Source organism: Gallinula chloropus (genome assembly GCF_964237585.1).
Source record: "Gallinula chloropus genome assembly, chromosome: 9".
Lineage (NCBI taxonomy): Eukaryota > Metazoa > Chordata > Aves > Gruiformes > Rallidae > Gallinula > Gallinula chloropus.
Genome location: NC_140094.1, coordinates 7,409,680 through 7,434,153, shown reverse-complemented (window position 1 = coordinate 7,434,153; position 24,474 = coordinate 7,409,680). Strand labels below are relative to the sequence as shown.

At 40.1% G+C, this 24,474-nt stretch overlaps 1 protein-coding gene across 1 annotated transcript; it reads right to left on the bottom strand.

Annotated features, from left to right (window-relative positions):
- Positions 1-236: 236 nt before the first annotated feature.
- AP4E1 (adaptor related protein complex 4 subunit epsilon 1) lies at positions 237-19,452 on the bottom strand (the record flags this gene model as incomplete). The annotated part of the gene is made up of 21 exons (XM_084268107.1): positions 19,199-19,452; positions 18,665-18,736; positions 17,722-17,845; positions 15,568-15,641; positions 14,046-14,167; positions 13,036-13,195; positions 12,361-12,527; positions 11,730-11,803; positions 10,020-10,142; positions 9,821-9,930; positions 9,409-9,548; positions 8,470-8,582; positions 8,184-8,302; positions 7,638-7,940; positions 6,831-6,945; positions 5,888-6,023; positions 4,513-4,768; positions 3,379-3,954; positions 1,806-1,990; positions 863-1,020; positions 237-397 (listed from the first exon to the last, which is right to left on the bottom strand). Exons 1-21 carry the CDS (start codon positions 19,358-19,360, stop codon positions 237-239), a joined length of 3,450 nt encoding a protein of 1,149 aa, XP_084124233.1. The 5' UTR covers positions 19,361-19,452.
- Between the last annotated feature and the right edge of the window lie 5,022 nt (positions 19,453-24,474).

Genomic DNA, 24,474 nt, shown 5'->3' with positions numbered 1-24,474 from the left:
ATACTTTAATGGATTACTGTTAGTCACTGTACAGTCCTGAGCATGTTCTTGGAGGCGTAATTTAGGTCATCATTCTTCCCCCACAAGTCCACATGACATATGCCAGCTGGAAGAAAACTTTAAATACCTCTGAGAAGCAGTATCTTAATATAGCTTTGGTAATTATCTGTGCAACTGTGTAAATCTTTGCTTTGCATTTCACACACCAAACAGATTAAGGCAGAGCACTCCTGTTATCAGGATTCCTCCATCACCTTCTGACACTGGTAAAGCAAACCATCGGGAAGAGCAGAACAAGGTGATCTGAACCACAGAGCCAGCATCCCTGAGTGAGTGCGACAGTGCAGCAGACAGGGCACAGATGGAAGCAGCTGGCAAGCCAGTATTCCCTCATTACCTTAAAACAGAAGCCACAGGAAAAAAAGTGGTAAAACCATTAACAAGTAACAATAGCTACGATATAGTTCACAAAAAATGCACCTTTCTCTCAAACTATTTCCACTGCTCTCTTCTCCTCTTACCCCCACTCCTCTAACACCCCTCCGAAAATCAGGTGTCCTGCACGTAACCCCAACTCTGTATTTGTTGTAGAGCTTCAGTCTCATTTTTTGTCCCACCCAAATTCACAGTGCCATAGACTGCTCCCCTGTGAAATTTACTGTTTGCTGAACACTTGGACCTTTACATCAACCTTCACATAGATGTCCAAGTAATGCAAATAAAGTCCTCAGGGGAATATTTCTGTGCTTACTATGCTCCTAAACATTCCCTGCCTTAAACTGTAACATACCTGCTTCCATGCACTTATACTCCTGGAACAAGTTACAGGTTGTAAGGAACCTTACAGTATACTTTCACTCACCTATAATATCAACTATATGGAGCTTCAGCTTCTGTTGCAGTGTGTCCAGAGTTGCTGAAAGGGAATCTTGAGAAGGCAACATTTTTATATTCTGTTTCACATCGTTGGAGAGGGACAACCACAGCTTCCCAAAGTCTTCTGTAGTCATCACCATTGGCCTAAAAATAAGTTCACCACATACCTTAGCAACATATTTGGTCTCCCAAAAAAATCTCATCTAGAAGCAAGCTGAACAATAGAGCAAGCAATAAGCAAGTACAGATCAGTTAAAATAAACTCCTCTTCCTCTCTCCTAACATTTAATTTTCAATTCCTTGCTTTAGGATAATGTAATTTTTTAGAATTTAAAAACTACATAATGGAAAACCAAAAATGAATGGCAGATTATTTGCCCACTGAAAGAGACAAAACAAGTTCAATGTGAGGAAGACTCTATTATGCAAAATCAGGTGTATTTCACTATGAAAAAGTCTAACAGAAAAAAGCCACTTACTTTTCTGGTCTTTAAATATATGCAGTGTTCAAAATGACTATAATGAGCTTTCTTCTTCCCCTGCAAAAGCTGTCAGCTAATATATGGGTCTCTGTACTCAGATCACTTATTTCAAGTTGACATGTTTATGTTATGCCATACTTGAAAGCAACAGACCCTTCTGTTCACTCAGTTCTGTTAGCCTCCTTGAAAATCACATTCTGTTGTTTAAGGCTATTCTAACCAGCAGCTCCTGTCAATACTCTCACTGGATTTGTGCTTCTTCCTGGAACTCTGCCCCTTTTTTGTAAGTGTTTAACTAACCACTTGCTATCTTTAACAGTCACCACAGATTAAAATTAGCTGCCCAAGTTATTAAGGCAATTTTCATAACCAATATCCTAATCATCCTGCTTTCAATACATACTTGAATACCTGTGTTCTTAAAAACCTGCAGCTTATTTTATTTACCTGATGAAGTCCAACAATGATAAAGTCACTGAAAATTCAAGGTGAGTGTCCACCTCTGACTGGTAATTAACTGAGCCAGAAAGAATTCCGTGAGTACAGATTTTGTCCATCCACACACATTTCTGACAACGTTCCACACTTTCAGCTTCAATTACAGGAAACTGGTAGGTGGGACTCTCCAAAATCTGTATTTTTTAAAAGGAATATAGAATATAAGGCTTGCTGTCAAGTTGTTTAAGTGGCTAAAACACAGCTATAAAAGTGCCTTTTATTTCAATTGATTTTTCTTGGACTATTTGGCAAGTGAACAGATCTACCATTTTTCAGCTCTCATCAAGGATAAAAATCAATCATTAATATATAGAAAAGTTCTATGAGATTTAGCACACTGGAGAAATTGATCTCTTTCTGCCAAGCAACTGCTCAGAGACCAAGAACCTGTAGTCTGTAATTCAGTCCCAAAATTAACTAATATACAAGAACAAGCAATGCTGCAACACACACCAAGCAACATTCTACAGAAAAGAATCTGAGAAATCATGCCTAATAACAAAGATAATTTCAAGACCACTCAGCAGTCCCCAGCCTCTCCAAACAAACTAGTATGGAATCTCTCTCTGGTAGTGGTCTGGGTGGAAACAATTCAATTACTAGGAAAAACTAGACACAAGATGCCCACTTTCAATCAATGTTGTGACACATGTGATTCAAGCCAGAAATAGGAAGACAGACAGCTTCATAGCCAATAAGAAATCCCTTGATTAAGTCAGTGCTAAAAGAAACATCTGCTTAATTCTCTTTACAAGTTATCACTTGCAGAGTGTCTCTGAGCTTTCATAATTCTGGGCTTTTTTTAGCAAAATCTAGAGGCAGCCATGCCAGGAGGCAGTTCCTAAGCAGCTTTCCTATTATTAAGTAACGTTTCAATTGGGACTATCACACACTTTTACCAACCATAGTTAAATCTTCATTCAGTTGATGTCAAAAAACCTAACTGATCAACCACTCTCCTACATTATCTGAATCCATGCAGGAATGAGACAGGACTGACGGATTTTGGGGGGGGGGGAAAGGACAAAAAAACCCAAACTTGAAGTAAGTTTACACAAATTTTATAGGAAAAAGCTGCATCATGCCCTGGCTATCAGATCAATACAAATGAGTGCACAAACCCAGCAGTAAGACCCAGACAAAAAACCCACACACAGTGTGGCTTTTTTGTCAACTCAAGTCACATCATGCCGGTGACTGTTTAGATTTGCATTTAATCTTAAGAACCAGGAAGAAAATGAATTCAGAAGTGAAAAATAATGCATATTTGGTATATGAAGGCAAGCAGCAAGAAACAAAAATCAAAGTGAAATGGTAAATTTTATACCAAATGACAAAGTTTAGTATTGAGATTTCTTTCATCACCCTTCAGGATGTGTTAATAACCACATCACAGGTCCTAAGGAAATGGTTTAGGAAAAAGCCATGGCTGTTACTTTAAACCAAATATTGCATGCTTAAATGCAAGCAAAAAGCAAGGAGTTCCAAGTCAATTTGAAATATAACAGGAAGAGTTTCTTACCTGAAAATGTTCTGTTTCTTCAAACACTAAGTTCACAGCATTAAGTGCAGAAGTGGTTTTGTTTGAAACAAAAACAGTGAGCAACAGAGACTCATCTGTCCACACCTTACATAAATACAGAGCTAAAACATCGCTCTGACAAAGTTCTGCTATTTCAGAGTGAGTGAGCTCTTCCAGCTCTTCTGGTAAGGAAGGGACCAACGGCATTTTACTGGCACTTTGACACTGAGCACTTGGAGAAGGCTGAAAAATTTCAATATTACTATCAGCAAACAAAGATGACTGTGACAGCCTACTATCCACAAGTCTGACATCCAGCCCTGATTGTTTAAGGGACTGAGGTGTTTCAAATGCTAAATTGTCTTCTACAATATCTGAAGAACACAGGGAGGCTTTTCTTAGCCTTGTGCATATATCTCCCTCATAGTCTTCCATGGTAATAGGTACTGTATCAAGTAAGGGACCAAAATCTGAAGCAGTGCTATTCTGGAAATCTGATGCCTCCTCTTTGTTTTGAGTTTCATTTATCTTTGATTTCCTTTTAAGCTTCTGAGTAGCTGTGTCTGCTTTCCCCATCTGAAAAGCAAAAAGAAAAACTATGGGTGAGGAAGTTGCTAGTAGCCAGCTGTGTTACTGTTGACAGCCTGAAACAGTGAGAAAGGAGAAACAATGACCAAGGAATCAATTCAGATGACAAATACAAGTAGATTCCAAACATTTTAATGGAGCCTGTAACAGGCTTCTGTTGTATTTCTTACAGGGTACTGGATTAGCCTATAATGGAAGACTTAGTCTACATTCTGTAAAACATAAACCAAAAGCTCCTATAAAAAGGACAGGTAAACATTTTCTTGTTAGGGAAAACACAGACTAAAATCTTATACACAATGTGCAAACAGGGAAGTTCTAGTTACTCAATCAGATCTGCTCCAGAGGTCACACCATCCATTAATATCCAACCCAGTTCAGGTTATTAGCAAGTTATCAGATTGCAATTCTCAAGTTTTTCAATAACTGAGGGAGTGGGGTTTGCCTCATTTTACTGAAACCCTAATTTGCCCCCCCATTTGAAGATAAATATCCATAATTGAAATAAGGCAACATAAAAACTTTAAACTGGTAAATCTCACTTACCAAACTGACACCAGCATTTGGTCCTAGCCCAATAAACAAACTTGATGCTAACTGTTGCTTCTCTTTGTCTTCCTCAGAGAGGCTGGCAACTTGATCAGACCGTGACACAGGAGGATCTCCCACCTGTCCTGCTAATAAGCTGCCACAAGAAACTGTTTGTGGCTCATTTTCTTTCCCTACTTTGCTTTCTTTCTTTGGAAGATAACCTTCTTTCCCCCATAGCTTGCGTACTCCCTCAAGTTTCAGAGTATTTGTTCTAAAAAAGCAAACAAACAAAGCAGGATCAACCACATGAATGCCTGTGAACCAAATTCAAAAATCATGCCAATAACTTAAACACCACTCCCCACTTCGGTACTTTGATATTAGGAACGAGTGGTGGAATATGAACAAACACTTTTGCATCTGCATGAAGTTCTATGTTAGTAACATCATTCATTACATATATATATTATAAAACACCCCACAAATGCAAACTCAGACTAGTCTATATAGTTCTAAGCACAGATCTATGCTAAGTCACCATCAGGTACCTGCAGCCAGTGTGAGACTGTTTGCCCGCTCCACCCAGTTTCAGATGACATTCATAGTCTACCTAAATACTTTTTAAAAAGCAAATTCAAGCAACCTAATATCTTTCTCTCTAAGTATATTTGAATCATTTGATTGCTAGTTCTTGAAGTTAATATAAGAGACAGAAAATTGTAAGAGCCCCAGTAAGTATGCTTACTTCCTATGAGAAGTGTCCATGTTCTCAGACACCCTGGACTCTAGCAGACATTAATTCACGAGACACAGGCTAAATGCTTCATCTCCTACACCTAAAAGGCTCACTAAAATCTTCTTACAGAACCTGGTTGAATCTGTAAAAGCTTTCAAGGTTTCCTGCATACCAATTTACCAAAGTATAAATCAAGATATTAATTTGCATGAAACTATGGATATGGAATTGATTTGTAGTGTTCTCTAAAGCTTAGAGTTTCTTACATTGCAAACCTTAACCTCACTTCTATCTAACAAAGTTTCCTTAAAAGGCATACTATTATAAACCCAAAAAAAGTAAGTGTAGCTTGTAAGAAATAAGCCAGAGGAAAAAGAATACTTAATCCTGTAATCATCAAGTAATCCTGTCCCAATTTTAGTGCATTAACTATCCCTTGATTTGTACTTTGTGAAGAAAGTGGAAAACCAGTTTAACTGCAGTAGTTTGTTCCCTGGTTATTTCAAAGAGGACACCATCTGAATTTCTTACACGATAGAGGTTTGAAGTTCAACTGTATGCTTTTTAGCTCCATGTAATGAAGAAGCAAAGACAAATGATACTGAGAAGAAGAGAAGCTTAAATATACTTAATTTCAAACAGATATGAACTCACTCTTTATGCCCTGTCTCAGCACTGTTACCAGACATATCAGAACCAAAAGATAAACCAGTGGGGGACTGTCTGCCGGTGACGCCAGATGAGGACACACTTGAAGCAAATGACAATCCATAAGGCTCAAAATTCAGAGCTACAAGAGAGAATCTTAAAATTACAAGGAAGCATAAAAAGGTAAGAAAGAAATCTGTTTTCTGAAAACAGATACATTGTACTGCTGCACTTCTCAGGCTTCCCAATCTGTATCTTCTCCCCATTAAAGTGGATGTTTCTATTCTCAAATAAGTTTTTTTAGACCAGTGGATTTACCTGAAACATATATTTATCTGACATTGTTTTAAATACTGAAACTAAACAGGAACCATTAAAATATCTGTCAATGTTTAGTACTTATAGACAGACGTACTGCATTAGATCAAAGTCAAGCAAGCTTTTCCATCTGTTCATGAGCCTAAGTAACATTCTGAGTGCAGGGCACTGTGTCCACATATCATTATCTGACACCTTGAATGATAAATCGTTTTTACTCAGAATAATAAATCAGTATTCAGAACCAAAGCATATGAATCAAAGCATAACCTGAACGGCTTCTAAAGAATTGTTTTGGATTATAACATTAGCACCCATGGTTACATATGAAGCAGAGTAAAACCCCTCCTTTGCAGGCCTAGAACTACCAAGGGGTACAAGTCCCTTTCCCTCATCTCCACTCCAATCTTTACATTGATACACTTTCAACCTATGATAAATGAGCAGTCACATATACCAGCTAGACAGATAATGAACTAAAAATGTAAATTTAACTTGGCTAACTCTACAGATAAGAGATGGATTAAGATAACATTACTTTAAGAAATAATCTTAAGTAGTAAAAGTCTCAGTGTACACTTATCAGGTCATTTAGCAGATATTTAATTAAGTGCAGTAAGCTAACAGTCACCTTTTTCCTGAGAAAGTTTTTCCTCTTGTCTCTGGTGATGAGGTTTATATGGTGCTGCCCCGCGGCCGAGTCCCTCGGACACAAACCCATCCAGAAAAGATAAGGAAGCATCTACCTGTACAGAATTAAGCAAGAAAGCAATAAAAATCTTTTCTATATATGAGCCTGATGATACCAGAAGAATATTGTGCCTTATCAGGATCTTCCATCTCATGTCTCCCATAATACAGAACCTTTACTGGTAGACAACAGAAATCTTTAAGCAACTATTTTGAAACAGACCCTGAACTAGATATTTGCAGCTTAAGTCCTCTGATATTTTTGTTCAGAAAAACAGTTTTCCCACAATATTTTATCCTACTTTTATATGAACAATACTGAATTCAAAAAAGCCCCACTCAAAACCCTCAGTATTACCAATACTATTTTCAATCATTTATGATGGATGATTCATTGTCAGGATCAATAGCTTCTAAATAGGAGGCACACTCAGAGTTAAAAAGCAGCACTACATCACTAAATCAGGCCTAACTTTTTTAAAAGAGACAACAAAAATGAATCAGCATATGAAATGGTAACTTAGTTAAAAAATTTACTCCAGCTTGCTATCTAAGCACCATGGTTATTCTTCAATATACAACATCACATCCATCGCATCTGCCTGGAAAAGTGTGTTTCTAAAACCTCACTTCAAACACACTAAGGACTAGGACCAGTCAGAATTGTCAAACATAATTCATTCTGAAACACTTTTAACCCCCAAACTACAAAGAGGTTCACAATGACCACATGTTGCAGCTGCCTTACCACCATGTCAGTGCAACTAGCATCAAATGGAAGCAAGTTTTTCATCAGTGCTTTGTCTTCACACAGATGCTTCAGTTCAAAGGCATACTGTCTCATGCAGGTATCCAGAGAGTTGCTGAATTCTTGGATTAGTTTGTCAACTGTCTTTGAATAGGGGGTACGTGATGCTATCTTGGTGACTGCTGCCATTATCCACGCTTTAGTTTCAGAAGTAACAAAAGTCTTCTTCAGCAGGCTGTGTAGCTTTGCCAAAATAACTTCTGGATCAACATCTGTAACAAGGCTGGAATATTCCCCCAACACCTATTCACAAAGAACAACAAAATGTGTGTTCAGTCAGGAAAAGCAGTGCTTTCAGATTGAAAATTTAAATTCAGGTTTAAAAATGCAGTACTAACACCACAATAAAACACACTTCTACCTTCAAGAAACTATTAAACATCTTCTAAATTATTTATTTTCCATATTATGTTATTAGAAATATCCCAAATTTTTGACAGTTTCCTCAGTTCTATGTATTCAATTTTGACCATTTATCCACCTTACCCAACTCATAACTTGAAGGAATTTCTGTGGATATAATGCATCTCCCTCTTCAAGTAATCCTAAATAAGACCTCACTGCATACATCCGGAGCTGTTCATCTTGTTTTCCATCATCAAATCCTAGCAGAAAACAATACATACTTTGCCTGAAATGCAAGTAACACCCTTCTCCTGCCCCTCTCCCCCCCCAAAAATATTACCAAATGCATTGAAGGAAAAAAAAAAAAAAAAGAGCCAAATGATTAAGGAGTGCCTCTAGTCCTCAGAGCATTCGGGAAGCTACTCACCTTCAGCCAGCAGCCTCAGAAAGTTGTTTGGGATATCAGGATGCACAGCATCACCTCCAACTGAAAACACAGCATTCATAGTTTGGATGAACCACTCATTGTCAGGGGCATACGTGTCCAGCGTTAAGGAATGAAGTGCTAAAGGCATACCTTGAGCAGTGGTAGACTAGTTGGTCCTTTCAGTAATGCTCTGCTGTTGATATACTGAATAAAAATAAACCATGTATGAACTCTTCCAAAGAAAGCAACACTGCTTTTCTTACAAAGCTTTTACTAACTTTGGAAGTTAGCTTCTGCACACTTACTTACTGAATGGTAATTTTCACCAGTACAGAAGCAGTTATGTCATACAACCTGCAGAACACAGACAACACAGCTTTTCTTTTTGTGCACTACTCCCTACAGCAAGATTGAAAGAGAACTCTTGTTACAAAGAGCTCATATTATCAGTTGAGCATACATACAGAAAAAAAATCAGGCAGTGGCAAGTCTAACAGCAATGTTCACCATATGCCACATGCCTAGACATCACATTAATTTATTTTGCATAGTTCAATTACCTCTTATTTCTATGAAAATGTGTTATTCTTAAAATCTGTACACCAATGAAAAATTCTGACAGGAAGATCATGCCCACAATTAACAGCACTCAATGCAGCACTGAGGCATTTCCCTCCATGAAGTAAGTGCAAGATTTCAAAGGGTTTTTTTATAACCACAAGGTTTTAATGCTAAATCCTGAAGCCAGAATCAAGTATTCTGAGTGCCACTCCATGCAGTGAAATGGTCATTTTTGTGGGTTTTGGGTTGTGGGTTTTTTTGCATTTGTGCAAAGTACAGCTGTAATACTTTCAAAGATCATAAAAGTTATTTTGAAAGGTACAAATGCTACATTTCCCTCAGCTTTGAATCCAAAGCTCCAGAAAAATAAAAGGATATTTCTCAGCTAGTTCTGCTATTTTGCCAACTAAGTTGATCACAGTATATTCTTCCCTGCTTTCTTTCAAGTAGTCAAGCATCTTCTGAACTATGACAATTACATTCTGTCCATTTGTAATTCTATAGAGGAGTTCTAAAGTCTGAAAGAGAAAGCAAAAAATATATTTAATTGGCTCCAGTGCCTCAAAGAGCAAGCATGCAAACAGAAACACTTTAGTCAGATGCAAAATTGAGCAACTATTTAAGCAGGTCTTAAATATACTACTTATGTACACAGTTTGCTGTGTTAACATTGTTCATAACTGCACTCTCACAGTAACTGAGACATAGTATGTCTTTTGCACTACCCATTTTAGAAAACCTACCACTCATCTTTAAAATTAATCTAATTTTTGACTGAATTTTAACTGACCTCCCTTTTAATAATAGGATCTGGATGGTCCAGACATTCAATTATTGTCATCTGGTGCTGAAGTGCCAGATTAGGATCCTGCTGGATAACACAGGTCAGAGCCTTTAAACCTAGAACAGAAGTGATTGGAAATGATCTAAGAGAATGTATACTACTGTGATCAAAGTATAAATACCTGAATGAAACCAAGCATCCTTACCTAAGTATTTCAAATTAATTTTGGGTGACAAAACAAATTTTCCAATGCACTTGGCAGCCTTTTCAAGTAGTTCAGATTTGGGATGAATTGTATAAATTGTCTGGACACATTCAAACAAGATGGCTGAGGGGGAGAAAAGAATGACACATAATGCATGTGCATTAAACACCTCTAACTCTAACACACACAAGCTTATTGGCTGTATGAAGGAATTGCTGGCCCACCCCCACTGAATCTAACTGCAGAGTTTTAAGTAAAAACAGGATGAAAAGCTATTGCCTTTAGTACTGTGCATACAACTTTCTGTCCTATTCTGTAATAGCCAAGGACTTGGTATAAAAAAAGAAAATCAGTCAGAATTACATTTTTGTCTAGGAGCATCAATTAAAGTTCCAGAAAATCATTACTGCATGTGAACAATAACTATATACCTAAATTGTGTCCTTATTTAAATCAGAAACTGCTCACTTTGGCTCCACAAGTGCTCAAAACATATTTACTGTTTAACTCTTAGCAACTCCAAGAGGAAATTGTCCATATTACAAGGCAACACAACTCCCAGTATCTTCTATGTTCTTGCCTAAAAGAATTGAAGCAATGAACTGAATACACTAAATGTCTCACAGATGCTTCCTCACACATCACTTACCAGAAGACAGCCCTTCCCCAAAGCTCCCTTTTAGTGGAGCTGAAGCTTACACAGTGTTTTAGAAAATACCTATCAAGTCAGCATTAGACATCTAATGCTCTGGGCCTCATCCTTCCCTTCCACTCCTGACACAGTGTTGTTAAAAAATAAAAATTTAAAAAATCTCTTTTCTTTCCACTCCATTAGCGCAGGTACTTTGGCAACATCTGTGGGGTTTTACTTTAGCAATAAAATATGAGGGGGTGTTTTCCTAATAGTGGAACAGCTCTTAAAGTAGGGTTCTAGAACAACAGATCTGGGCGGGGGGGGGGGGGGGGACCAGGGAAGAGGCAAATAAAAATCCAAATAAATTGTTCAACTTTTCTTTTTTAATAAAAACCCCTCAACACTGCAATTATTCCTTTTGGTCTGTTCTAGCATCAAATAGAGTTCTCTCTTCTCCGAAAATAACAAAATTAACATAGGCTTCTACCATATTCTACAAATTTGTAATTGAGATGTGTCCCCAACGGATCTTTTCACAGGCACCACTATCACTGAACTCTGTTCAGTGTCAATAACCCTGTTGTTAACTGTGGCTAGAGGAAAAGCCCTGCAGAGCTGTAAAGAACTGACACTGGTCCTCCTGCACACTTTTTATTGCCTTTCTCACAGCAGTGAACAGAAGACCTGAGCATTTCTGATAAACAAGGTTGTATCATTTGGATTTTCTTTTAGCATTTATTTCAATTTAAGTCATGTTCTGTCAGCTCAAGCACTGTTCAGTACAAGCTCTCATGAAGAAGCTGAGCTTCTGTATTTTAAGGCCAAGGACAACACGAACACAGGACAGGAGCTGTTCAGACAAGTTGAATCCCCAAGTAAATAAAAATGGTTTACACCAACAACAAAACCCTGCACTGTACAGCAACGTATCACTTGTTTTACAATTCACTAGTTGGACACTTAAGAACACAGTTGCATATTAAGAATATAATTAGATACTTAGTTAGTACTGCATACATATTTTAGCATAATCAACAACTAACATTTGCCAAATACTGATAATTAAGCTCACCCACCATATGTAATATTATGATTTATCTCTGCTCTTCTTAAAGATTCATCTAGAACATCGTACATCAGTTCACTTGTCCTGTTTAACAAGGAGATAAAGAAAACTTTGCAGCACTAACAAGCACGTAGTCTTATTTTGCCAAACAACCTATAGACTGGCATTGAAATCTGTACCACAAACTACTCCAATCCACAGACTCACTTTAACTGGAAGAGCTCTAGAACATGTTTCTAAATGGAATCTAACAAGATAATTTGCAGCTTCCAAGAGACATATTTATCATATCACCAGAATAAAAATCACTTCCTTTACTGCTTGTATAAAAACCAAAACCTACACAGAAAAAGGATCACAGACAACCAGGTCCTCACAAAGCAACACCACACAGTCCCAGTAAAAAACGTATTTCGAGCATATCCCACGGTAAGTAATTGCTTAGCCAATCCAGAAGCTAAGAAATTAAATTTTGCAGTTAAAGTATCTGCTCACTGTACAGGTTAATAGCAAATTTGTGATAAGTTTAACACTGAAATCCTTTTATTAAAAACACAAACAGAAAGCTGTCTTTGAAGTACAAGCCATGACTGTATTCTTTGTGCCTTCAAAATATTAATTACAGAGAAAGACCTCCTCACCTTGGATCATCTTTTCCTAACAGCCCCAATATTCTTAAAAGCTGAATTTGTAACCATGGTGCTGGCACGCTGTGATAGTTGAAGTCAATAGGGAGCTTTCCACCCACTACCTGCTTTAGGATGGTTACAAAACTCCCAGTCAAGTCCTTGTATCCAGAGGAGTTTTCCTACATAATGAAAGAGAAATACAATTCAAATATTTCCATACACCTCCTCAAAAGTGAGCATAACTCACAAATTAAGTAAGATCAAAACACCTACACTGATGGTTTCATTTCTTTACATCAAGCTTCCACTCTCATCTCCCAAAACCTGTAAGCTCTTCACTTTGAGGCTATGCTATTTTCTCACATATTTGCAGAGGGAGTGCACGTAACTTGAAGGCACCAGTAAAACAAAAAAGTCCCAAGATAGACCCTCTAGCTAATGATGCAAATAATGCTGAGTATTCAGATCATGCAAGAAGCGGATCTGTCCAAGCTAAATGGAGAGCAAGCACAAACACAACACAGACATCCATCATCACATAAATTAACTTTACTAACCATTACAAGTAATATTTTTTCCCCTGCAAAACTTCTGTCCAGCATACTGTGCGCTTATATTTTTTAAATTTTGAATTTTTTTTTATGTAAGTACCTCCTTAGATCAGTTGCACTTCTAATTTTTGCCCACCTTAATCATTTGGAGATAAATATGCAGAGAAGCAGCCATGACTCCAGCATCCCTGTCACATAAGGCCTTCCGGAACTTATCGTGAATATGCTGAACTTGGTTAGGAGCGATGAGATAGAATTTGTACAGAGCTTGAACAGCTTTCCTTCGGATAATTTCCCTGCAGCAAAATGAAATTGACACAAAACAGAATGAAGCTGTTTGTGTATTTTAAGTACTTGACTTAAACCAACTTGCACTTGTTATTGCTACAGCAGTGTAAAATGACACGGCCAGGTACAAACATCGGGGGTTTGAGAAGATGAGAACCCATAGTTTACCTCTCTGATAACAAATAACTTTGCAAATACCATCCAAGTAAAGAAATAACAAAGCAAACTTCAGACTGTAGTAGTGCTTGGTGTCAGACTGACAATTCAAATAACGGCCACCAAATAAATAGCAAAGTTGGCCACTACTAATCTACATCACATGTAGATTACACAATCACACGTGCAGCTCCAAAAAATATTTGTTCCCAAGTTACTGAGTTCATTCTGCAGTTCCCTTTCCAATCAACACTTCTACTGTTATGTAGGGAATATTATAAATTAAGACCCAAACAATTCAAGGATATTAATACATGCACATATACTTTTACCAAAGTTTCTATAAAGAGCCTTATGGAAAAAAAAAGTATCAGCAAAGTACTGCAAGGATCCCCATCTGTTTTTCCACTTGCTCCACAAACACTTCTTCATCAAACTGTTAAAAGGACTCCGGCAGAAAATTTCAATTACATTCACCTATCAAAACTGGTTAGGAAAAAATTAATATCTATCCAATACTCGGTAAAGACTGCAAAGAAATGGGACAAGCATCCAAGATAAAGAGGAGAGCAACAATTTCTGAAGGTAATTATTACAAAGATCAACTCAAAGAAGAGCACCCAGCACTTTACCAAAACTAACTACAAATTTAAGTCTTTCAACCGTGCAAAGCCACTAGAAATTCTGTAAATAGGTACATACTTAGAATGCTGGAGCTTGTCTTCTATTAGGGGAAGAACAGCTGGAATCATCTCCCGCGGAAAGATCTGGCTGACGATGGTTAAGGCCATGCACACCTCCACTAGATTAGTGCTCTGTAAGTCCTGTTACAATCAGTGAAATAAGACAGTCATCTTTCATTTAGACTTATAAGCTCTGCACAGAGATACCCTAAGTCTTTCATAAGACGACTGGATCTAGCCCACCTACACAGCCCACCTCCAGCAAGCAGCCTGCTGCTAGCCATCCTGTTGCCTAATCCTGTTTGAGAAGCCTCAGTTCTCATTGACCTAACTGCGTCCTCCTCTTATACAGGAAGAAGGAACAATCAGCTCCTCACACTTCTGCTACAGAGCCACATTCATATTTTAAATGTGTGCAAGATTAACACATAGAGGTACAATCAATGTTTATTTACCGAGATAGCTTGACAGTTGCAAAACTATGCTGAGTCCCCCAGCTGGATCGGTGGGATGAGTCACTTCTCACAGAATTCTGCAGTATTCTCTCTAGTGCCTTACATCAGCCCAAAGAATTTTTTTTCTAAAGAGCAAGCTCAATAATACTGCCCATTACACATCTGTACACTGAAGTAAGTCATTGCCTACTCCCTCCGAACGCAATCACACATAACCTTCTGCAATCTAAAGAATAAAAATTCACAATATGTCCCAAATGCAATTAAAAACAGTACATATAGTTCCCTGTAACCTTAAACCAAATAAGATACTAATTAATGAAGTACAAGACTAGAATTAATCTCCTTTTAAAGAAAAAAAGAAATGTAAAATTTCCAGCTCACATCATTATTTGCTCTGGCTGTTTGTCCCAGATAGGTTTTAGTGCTTGTTTTGGTTTAGTTCCTTGTGGACTATCATTTTTCACTTCTTTCTACATCCTTACTAGTTTCCAGTCATATTTTTAAGTATTATAATAGTTTTCAATCTGAATGGCAAAACGAGCAACAACTTCAGGCTCTAATTCATGTGACTTCAACCTACTGCAATACAGAAGTAATGATTATGCAAAGAGAGTTATGAGAAGTCACAATTGCTCCACATAAGAGGCAGTAACACAGACGACACCTATGAAACACTATTAGTGTCATTCCAAAGCATGTTCCATTGTCTCTTAAAATTATCAGAAGAACTGGAAGATGCCAACAGATTCTTGCTCTCATTTAAAAGCAAAATTTTAAATTGAAACAAGCACATGTAGCTCCTCCTGGAGTCCAGAACATTTGTACATGTTATAAGGAAGATTTTATGGTATCTTTCCTCTGAAAAAAAATAAAATTAAAAGCACATCTTTAACAGCAGAAATTCCCAGATTAAAATAAAAAAACAGAGAAAGACATTTCAAATTTTCATTTCTAACCAAAGAAACAGCAACTTTAAGAGAGCAAAATATAATTAATGAATACATAGCTTAGATGTTGAGTGACACAAAATGGCAAGAATAGGTCCAAGTTTAGTTTACCTCCAGACCTCCAAAAACACTGTACCTTCACAACTGTGTTAACAAGTAGAAGTAGCAGTTCGTCATTTTCATGGAGAAATAAAGAAACTGCCAGGTAACCTATAAAAGAAAGCAACCTCCATTACTACTTTCAAGCAAAAAGCAGCTTCAAGATAGAAAGCTTAAGACTGTCTGGAATACGAGAAGAATCAATTTAAACAATTTAAACAACAAAAATACCCCACTGTTGGATGACAGTTGTTCATGTTTTCAACAGCAAAGCTTTTTTTTTGTTTCCAGGCACACTAGTTATATTTAAGTTTCAGTAAAGTTCAACAAACAACAGCTAACAATTCATAAGCTGTGAGAAATAAGAAGCATTACAATACTGTTAGAGCTATTGAGCAGCCAACACCACCGTGAGAAATCACTTCCTCGGAAACAAACATCTTCTCTACATGGACAAAAGGACATTCCTTCTAGACTACAAAATCAATGCACTTCCTTACATTTGTTTCTCTTATATGAAAGTTCCATCTCAGATAAATTTTATATTCACCTTGGAAAACAGAAGTAAATTCACCATTACCACAGAAACCTGCCAGAAACCTATTCCAAGACTCCTCTTCCTTTTAAACTAAGGGACTGAAAGTGTGGAGGTGGGGAGGGTTTGTACTGCAGAGATAGATCTTAAAAAAGGTCTTGGTTCATTCAAGACTTAGGGATGAAAACGAACAACTTTCATACAAATAACTGTATTGTCTGGGTTACCAGATTGGCCTACCTGCTTGTGAAAGCACGGACTCGATATGCTTAGCACACCCACAAAAAAAGGAGCTTGCTGTCAGTCACTGAGGCTCACTTTGGGTAAGGGAGAGACACCCATCTTGTTTGGGTCAACTGACAACCCCTCCATGATACAGACCTTGGCATACTGCACCAAGAGCAGACAAAGCTGTCCTCATATCAAATACAAATGGACAACAACAATAAAAAAAAACCATCAAAACTGACATACACACTCTTGATAACATCCTTTTATAAAGGCTAAGGCTGCTTTCTGTGTAGCAAACTTTCAGTCACCAACAATTAAAAAAGCTTCAGTGAACATTTTCTCTCAAAAAGGTCGCAAGACACATTGATTCTTGACAGTCACAGAGGTCACATTTTTCTTCAAAACAGCTTACCACCTGACCTCCCAGGTTTGGTGAAGATAGATTTTCTTAATCACTACCAGAGCATCTGCACACTGGCTTTCATTACTCAGGGATAAATCAACTTGAAATCATCCCTCGCAACACATTCTCCCAGAAACTCCAATACTTGAGTGGATGATCCAGATGAAATTCAAACAAAGGATATCAAACAAGCATACCCCGCAAGATATTGCCTTCCTTCTGTGTATGCAGAAACAGTATTGCTTGGAGTTAAACCATTTTCTCTGCAAACAAGAAGAAATGTCTTCACTAGGCAGTTGAATCAGCAACTGCAAGGAAATTCTCCAGATGAGACAGGCTGACAGCCACTTCCACTAAATCTACTGGAAACAAGTTAATAGCCACACTGGCAGGCAAGAAATTCACAGCTGCATGGCATTTCAAAGAAATCTGAAGGAGCCTTTTACATTTCCTCAGGAACTTCTGCATCTACACTACAACAACCTCCCTATTTGCCTCATTTCCTACAACAGCTTCTGAACTAAGAAAAAGCACCAAACCATAAAATATTTTAGGGCCACTCTGCTCACAGCAATAAGCACTTCATAAAAATTCTCAACAACTATCTCTTAGTTAAATATGTGGAAACCAATCCTGTGCTTCCAGAAATTGTCTGACATCAACATTTTTGTCTACTTTTGTAGTAGAGTACTTGAAAAAGAAACCAAATCCTATCAGAAGCTCATTCTCAGCTTGATGTTTTTTAGCAAAGTTCTTGTAAATTACCTTGTTTAATGCTGCTGCAGCTCAAAACAACAAACAACTGATGATTTACCTTATTTACAAAATTCACCTGCTTCTGTTCTACAGATACAAAGTAGCTCACAAACTAGGGATTTCAAAGAGTGAGAGACTATGAAACAAGACCAAGAAAATAACAGAACATTTTAAGTAAGTCTTATTTTTACATGAATTATAAATCCTAAAAAACTTCAAAAATACACTCTGAGAACATTATTAAGGCTACAGCTCCGTGCACATACCGACTCGTTTCTCCAAGAGATTTCCTTGCTGTGCGAGCTTGATTGCATGGATATACCCGAAGGAAGACTCGTACCCCAGCATTTCACAATAGATGAGTCTCACCATACATTCTTTCATCAGTCTCTGAAATACCAAAAATAAATTATTGAGAATTTTAAGTCAGGTATGTTTTATGATCTTCACCACTCTAACAGAGGATTACTTTATCTGATAGAAACATATGTGCATTCCCATAGCTTTTCTAAGATAAGGGTACTCGCAGTTTTTGCTTTGCTGTGGACCTCTCCTGGGAGCCACATCATTTTTGACCCTAAGAACAGAACTCCCCATATGCTACCCTTAAAGATGCTATCTTGACTAGTGGTCATGTGAAGGACACTAGATTAATGATGATTAACATAAAAAATGGTCGTTATCTGAAGCGTCAGATGATCACACTGCTAATGCAAATTCTTTTTAATCACTACACTGACCTACATTGGGTTTTCTGTGTGGGAGGTAAAACGTTTCCCTTCAAACACCCTCACTCACAGGACAGAGACATGCACTCACTAACTCAAGTATTTTTCAACTCCCACCACTCAGACAATAGCAACAAAAACACCAGTTCTGACACAGCACAAATTAATTCTAAGAACAATGTCAGCCTGCAGAAAACGTTATTTGATGGAAGCACTTTATCACCTGGCTTTTTTGCCTGTTATTTCAGAAACTACAGAAGGAGAGACTCTGAACACCCTATTGTTACAATTTATTCACATCAAACCATACCACAGAGTCCTCACTATTTTAACCATGCTGCAAAACTGCAGCCACTGGTACCTTTTAATGACTTGATATCTGAAACATAGATAACTTCTACATTCCACCTGGCAAAAAGAGCAAGAACCCTGTTTTTCTTCCCCTTTGGTCTGCTGCTCTGTAACCACTAATAGAACTTACAAGGGTTGTGGTGGGGGCAGAAACTGTTGCTTTCAAACTGGTTAGCTCCTGCTGGATTAGTTTTTCTTCTTCCTAGAAAAGATTAATCCCCTTAATTTTAGCCCCGCATAGGTTTTGGAGGCTGAACGCGGCACAGAAGTCAAAGAAGACATGTTAACAGCGCTCCACTATCTTCTCAGAGCAAGTATACGCCTCATTTAGGGGGGTAACGCCTGCCCCAAGGAGGGCATTCCCAGCGGCCGTGCCCCCCCTCCCCGCCCCGAGCAGCACAAGGCAGAGAGGCACGAACGGGCACTGACTGCAGGGAGGTTCACCGCCGGGCTCCGGAGCCGAACAGGACACGGCCCCGGGGCTGAGGGGAGCCGCGGTGCACGGGGCGCACAGCACGGCCCAGCACCGCGCCTCGCCGGCACTTCAGGGCGCCGGGGGGCGGGAAAGGAGAGGAGCAAGGCCTGCTGCCCGCCCGCTTCGACGCGGCGGGAGGAGGAGGAGGCCCAGCCCGGCCCACCCCGGGACGCCGCCCGCAGCCCGTACATGCTTGGAGGTGAGCGCCGTGATGCTCCGAATGAGGCTGCCGAGCCGGGAGGTGGCCGAAACCCTGCCCGGGCCGCCGACACCCCCCGACGCGGCGCCCGGCTCGTGCTGCCTCAGCAGCCCGGGCAACACACTCAGCGTCCGCTCCACCACATCGCTCATATTGGCTCCCGCCGCGGCCCGCTCCCCGCCGCCGCCCGGAAGGGAAAGGCCCTGCCGGACCGCCGGCCTCGCCGCGCACTTCCGGGACCGCCCCGGCTGCGGGCGGTGGGGGGCATTGCACCGCCCACAGGGCGGGCTGAAGGCGGGCTGGGAGGAGTTCTTGGGTCGCCCGGTCGGCGCTCGCCCCCTGGGGAGCAAGGTCTGAGGGACAAGGCTCGCTGTGACAGCGGCGGGAGCCCCGGGGGTCGCCGCGGGTGTGCGGGAGGCGCTCCCTCAGGCCCCGGGCTGGCCTGCCCGCCGCTGCCCCCCTCCCAAGGCGCGCAGCAGGCCCGCCGCGCCTGAGATGGCCCCGGCTGCGCCCCCGCTCACCGCTGGCGTCTGGGCCGGAAGGTGGAGCTGAAGCACGGCGTTTGGAGCGGGTCAGCCCGGCCGCTCCCCTGCCCGGCCCCCCAGGCTTGCCGCCCGCGGCCTGGCGGGGGTCGCAGAGAGATAAGGGAGCGCTGCCCGAGCGGGGTCCGCAGGAGCGGCCTAGCGCCCTCCCGCCCGCGGGAACTGTTTTAGTGTCAGCATCGGAGAACAAAAGACGCCTAAAGGTGCGTTTCCAAAGAGAGCAGTGGGAGAATCCGTAGGTGCCTGTGGGAAGCGCTGTTGGTAAAGCGTGGGTGGGAACATGCCGAGAGTGGTGCTGGCCCAGCGGCCTTCCCGCCCCCCGCTGCCTGGCCTGGCGGTGTGGGGAGGTTTGTGCCGCAGCTCCCGGAGCCGTCTCTGCATTCGTTGCTCTTGCAAACGAGACAAAGCGTTTCGTACCAGTGAAACGTAAGATGTGAATTTATAAGGTTAAAGGTTACATTTTTTACTGACTCCTTTAGATACCGTTTAGCCATAACCTTTCAAGTTCAGGTTGGTTTTATGTCACCATAGCTGAACAGGGAGTAGTTGCAGATGCTAAATGAACAGAAGCTGTGTTAGTTTGGGTGATTCGGTACCTAAAGAAGAGATTTAACTTTACAGAACAAAACTCCCACCTGTGTTTGTCAGACACAGGCCATACCCCAGCTCTGCACCGAAACGCCGTGCCATGCCTTTGGTCCATACGTGCTGGCTGCAGGACTGTGGCTGGGATGGAACTTCAGCACTCAGCAACACAGCAATGAAAAGAACACAGGAAAGGAGGGTCCCAGATAACTTCCATAGGTGTTTCGCACTACAAGGGAACTAACCCAGTCATGGTTACCGTGTTAGGATATGGCTTTCCAAAGTTACATAATGAAATCTGCAGTCAACTGCGACAGGATGTATTCAGATCATCTTCACTGTATTTTTTTAACAATTGATTTTCTCACTGCTTCTCCTGTGAGCAAGGAAAAAGCATTGTGCCACTCCAATATGTCCCACAAAAGACAGGAACTTTACTCTATGTAGTTTTGGATGTTTCATTCAGTTTTTGAAACTTACATCTACCTTTTTTAATTACACATACTTTTCTGAAACAAAACTACATGCAATTTTCTGACTCCTATTTCATTTCAAAAGTGATTTCATTTTTATTCTTATATTTTTTTAAAAAGGGTGGGGAAGAAACCAAAGTAATCCCTTCTGAGCTGTGTGTTTCTAGAGAAAAATATCCCTCCATCTCCAGTGTGTGGTAAGAAAATCACGCTGAATTTTGAAGCTATAAATTGATTTATGAGGAAAAAAAACATAAGAAAAAATGGAGGTCAGTAGTTTTTAAAGTATGTAAAAGTTGTCATTTCTTTGAAGCTAAGTTGAATGGTTTATACTCATATTTTTAAAAATTAATTTTACAAAATGGATTAGAATATCTCAGTCAAGAAGTCTTCATGTAAAGGTCTCATATTGTGTTGTAGAAGCTTGAAAAGCTTGTGAGCTTTGCAGACCAAAAATGTAAGTTCAGTAAATGTAGGAGAAGCTGCTGGTAAAGCTGATGGAACTGGAATAAAGGCTAAAATCTCAATTGCTTGGCTCTTTTATTTATTTTTCTTGTTTCTAGGGTCTTGAGTATCTCTCTTTGCCTTAGGTGGTGTACAAATAAATGCTGTATGTAAAATGACTTGTAGAGTACAAACCCTCAGGCTTCTGTGTGATGAATTTCTCATACTTTCACTAACAGCACTGAAATCAGGAGGACTATTCGTAGTGCACACATGTGCAAAATACAGGACTTACTGTCAAATGATTATAGCTATAATTAGTGTCTTGCACAAAGATCACCAAATAACTCTTCCAACAATTTTCTCCTTGAAGCACTAAAGAATTTAGTGTGACATTTATCATAATATGAAAAAAAGTAGCAAAAGCAAATCCACAAAAGTAAGGAATGTCTACCATCTAGGCATAAGCTTGGCATGGTAGACTGTTGCGTTGTTTGTTTTTCTCCTGCTTTCATCTGCCTTCTGTTTGCATCAGCAAGATGAAAAACCTTGAAGTGTGGTTATAAAACAACTGTAAAAATAGCACCAAAAGGCTGCGTTTCAGTTCTTTCTCCAGGCTCCCTATCGACTGCGCTCACCACAATGAAAAACATTCTAATTGCCATTCCTCTAAGTTCTCCTTGGCAGCTGATAGGCAAGAGGTATTCTTTCTGGCTCATGAATCATCACTGAAAATAAATAGCTCTAGAATAGAAAATGCATTGAGTGTGGACGAGCCAAAATAGAATCCAAAATAGCTTTTGCTCTTCACAGTATTGTCTCTGTGCTGGGAAGTGGAGTGTGTAGTAGTAGATGATGTAAATGATCTCTGAAAACAGAGATGTGAGAAACAAAGGCCACGCTTCTAGCCAGTCATTTTCCTATGATGATTAAACATATTTTGTTGTAATTAGCAGAGATTATGTACTACCTGTCACATGCCATGCACGCTGACCTGCACGCTAGCAATGAGTACTGGGCCAGATGTGCAAAGCCAGAGCACGGCATTGCAGGTGTGCTCTGTGCTGGCCAGTTACAGCAAGCGTCTGAGTGTGGTGCCTCTATGTGAAGTCAGCATGAACAGGGAAATGGGCTGTGTCTGAAGTGTTCAGCTTGGCTTTCCTGGCATGTTCTTTCTGTGTACAGTTTCAAGAAGTGGAGTGGCTACTCCAGTCATGGTTTCTTTGGATGATGGCAGGTTTTGAATTCTGCTCTCTCCCCATCAGTCTGGCCCCTGCTGAGCCCTCCTGTATCATTTCTTGTTAGGCTGGCGAAGCAGGAGGCAGTTTGTTTAGCACTAGGGAAATAACAAACCTTATACAACTAGGAACTAGTTGAGAAAAGATTTCACATAAATAGAAATACTTATCACATAAACAGAAGCATATCATGTCAAATAAACACATTGGAACACACTTAGACATGCCATTATACACAAAAAGCCAGATGTAGGCATACCATATCAATAGGTGCATTTTAACCAGCAACTTCATTGCAGTACTGTCAGCAGTTAGAGTGCCTTTTCTGATCTCACTGCTTTACAGCTATATTGATTTCAGCCTGTGTAAAATACATTTACTGCTCTTGAATTATTTGGTGACTTTCGTCTGAATGACTAAATGTGCAGGGTCCTATAAATGGGTGCAAGTTTGCAGTGTGTTGTGGGAAATGTTCAAGCAGCATAGAAGCAAGTATCAGGAATGCTAAATGGGGAGAAGCTACACATTTTTCTGAACACTGGGAACATCAGATGGGCAATGAACTGTTGAATTAATACAAGACTGGGATAGAATCTCAAGCCATATTGAAATAAGAATTGATCTTTTTCATTTTTCTGTATCAGAAATGTTCAGTATTGTGAGATTCCTGTTGGGTATATATGGCAGGGGAAGAGGCTACTCTGCGCTTTCTTGTGGAAGCTCCTTGTCTTCTGTGCTAAAGTGAGGGACGGCTCTCTAGTGCAACAGTGTTCCTTGGAGGTTAACAGGCAATGTATAAATAAGGCTATTTTGTTCTTACATACAAATATGTTTGAAAGGGCTTTATCCAAAATATCTTGTAATTTCTAACTCTGGTATAGCTGCAAGAATAGGAGCCTGACTGTAGGTAAGGATTCTGGTGTTACTGCATTTCTGGAAGTTAATTTCATTGCTCTGTGGATCATGGGCATATTAATTTCCAGAAATGAATTGGATGTTAAATGGAGCATCAGATTTTATCACTGTATCTAAATTGTATGAGAAAGCTTGAGTATTAAATACAGCAGTTGCTAACAGGAAAAAAGAAGAAATATTTATTTCCTTTTTTTTAGTGCTTGTGGTTGTTGGTTTTCATTCTCACATCTTTTCTGTTCTTCCCCTCATACTACAATAATATTATAGAGTCATAAGAGATTGACCAGTCCCACTGTGTTCCTGGTTTTCAGTTGTAAAAGCCCTGACACTCTTTCTGTCTTCAAGTAAGAAATTTTGGCCATTTTGTTTAGCAGTTACCAAATACTGAGGTTTGTAATGTTGAAGTGTTTTCAGCTGACCCCTGCATGCATGCATTTATGACTACAAAATGATGTGGGGGTTTTTTTAAAGAAAAAACACTGATTTATCTCCCATTTTGGAAGCAGATCCTATAGTTCTGAATAGAGCTACCGCTGCGATCCTTTGTTCTGACATGAAACAGTGAAAATGTCTTCCCCAGATCCCTGGGGATTTGTTGCTGTTCTGCATCTGCAAGGGCTAAATTTTAATTCATGGCAGTGTTGGGAATTAGCTTACACTCCTAAGTTACAGCTTTTTAAACTCCATTTTAAAGAGCAAGATGTACTATAATTACACTTTTGATGTCCTCTCTTTGTAGTAAAGAGAATCACTGACGTCTGTGCCTTTACCCTGTACTTCAGCCCCGTGGATATAGATGTAAATGATTCATAGGCCTGCTCTGCAGGGCCGGGCTCCACTTCTCCGGCTCAAAAGGCATGTGCAACCCGGCCCTGCTGAGCTGGCTCCAGACCCAAGCCTTGTTTTTCCCTAGCCTGTCCCGGAGCGCGCCTGGGGTTTAAGCTGCGGTGCTGAGGACTTGCGAGGGGGAGAGGCCGCCGCACGCCGCCCCTCACCCGAGCATCCCCGGCGGCTCTGCCTCGGCCCCTCTCTCCGAAGCGGCGGGGCAGCAGCGCCGCGGAGGCAGCCG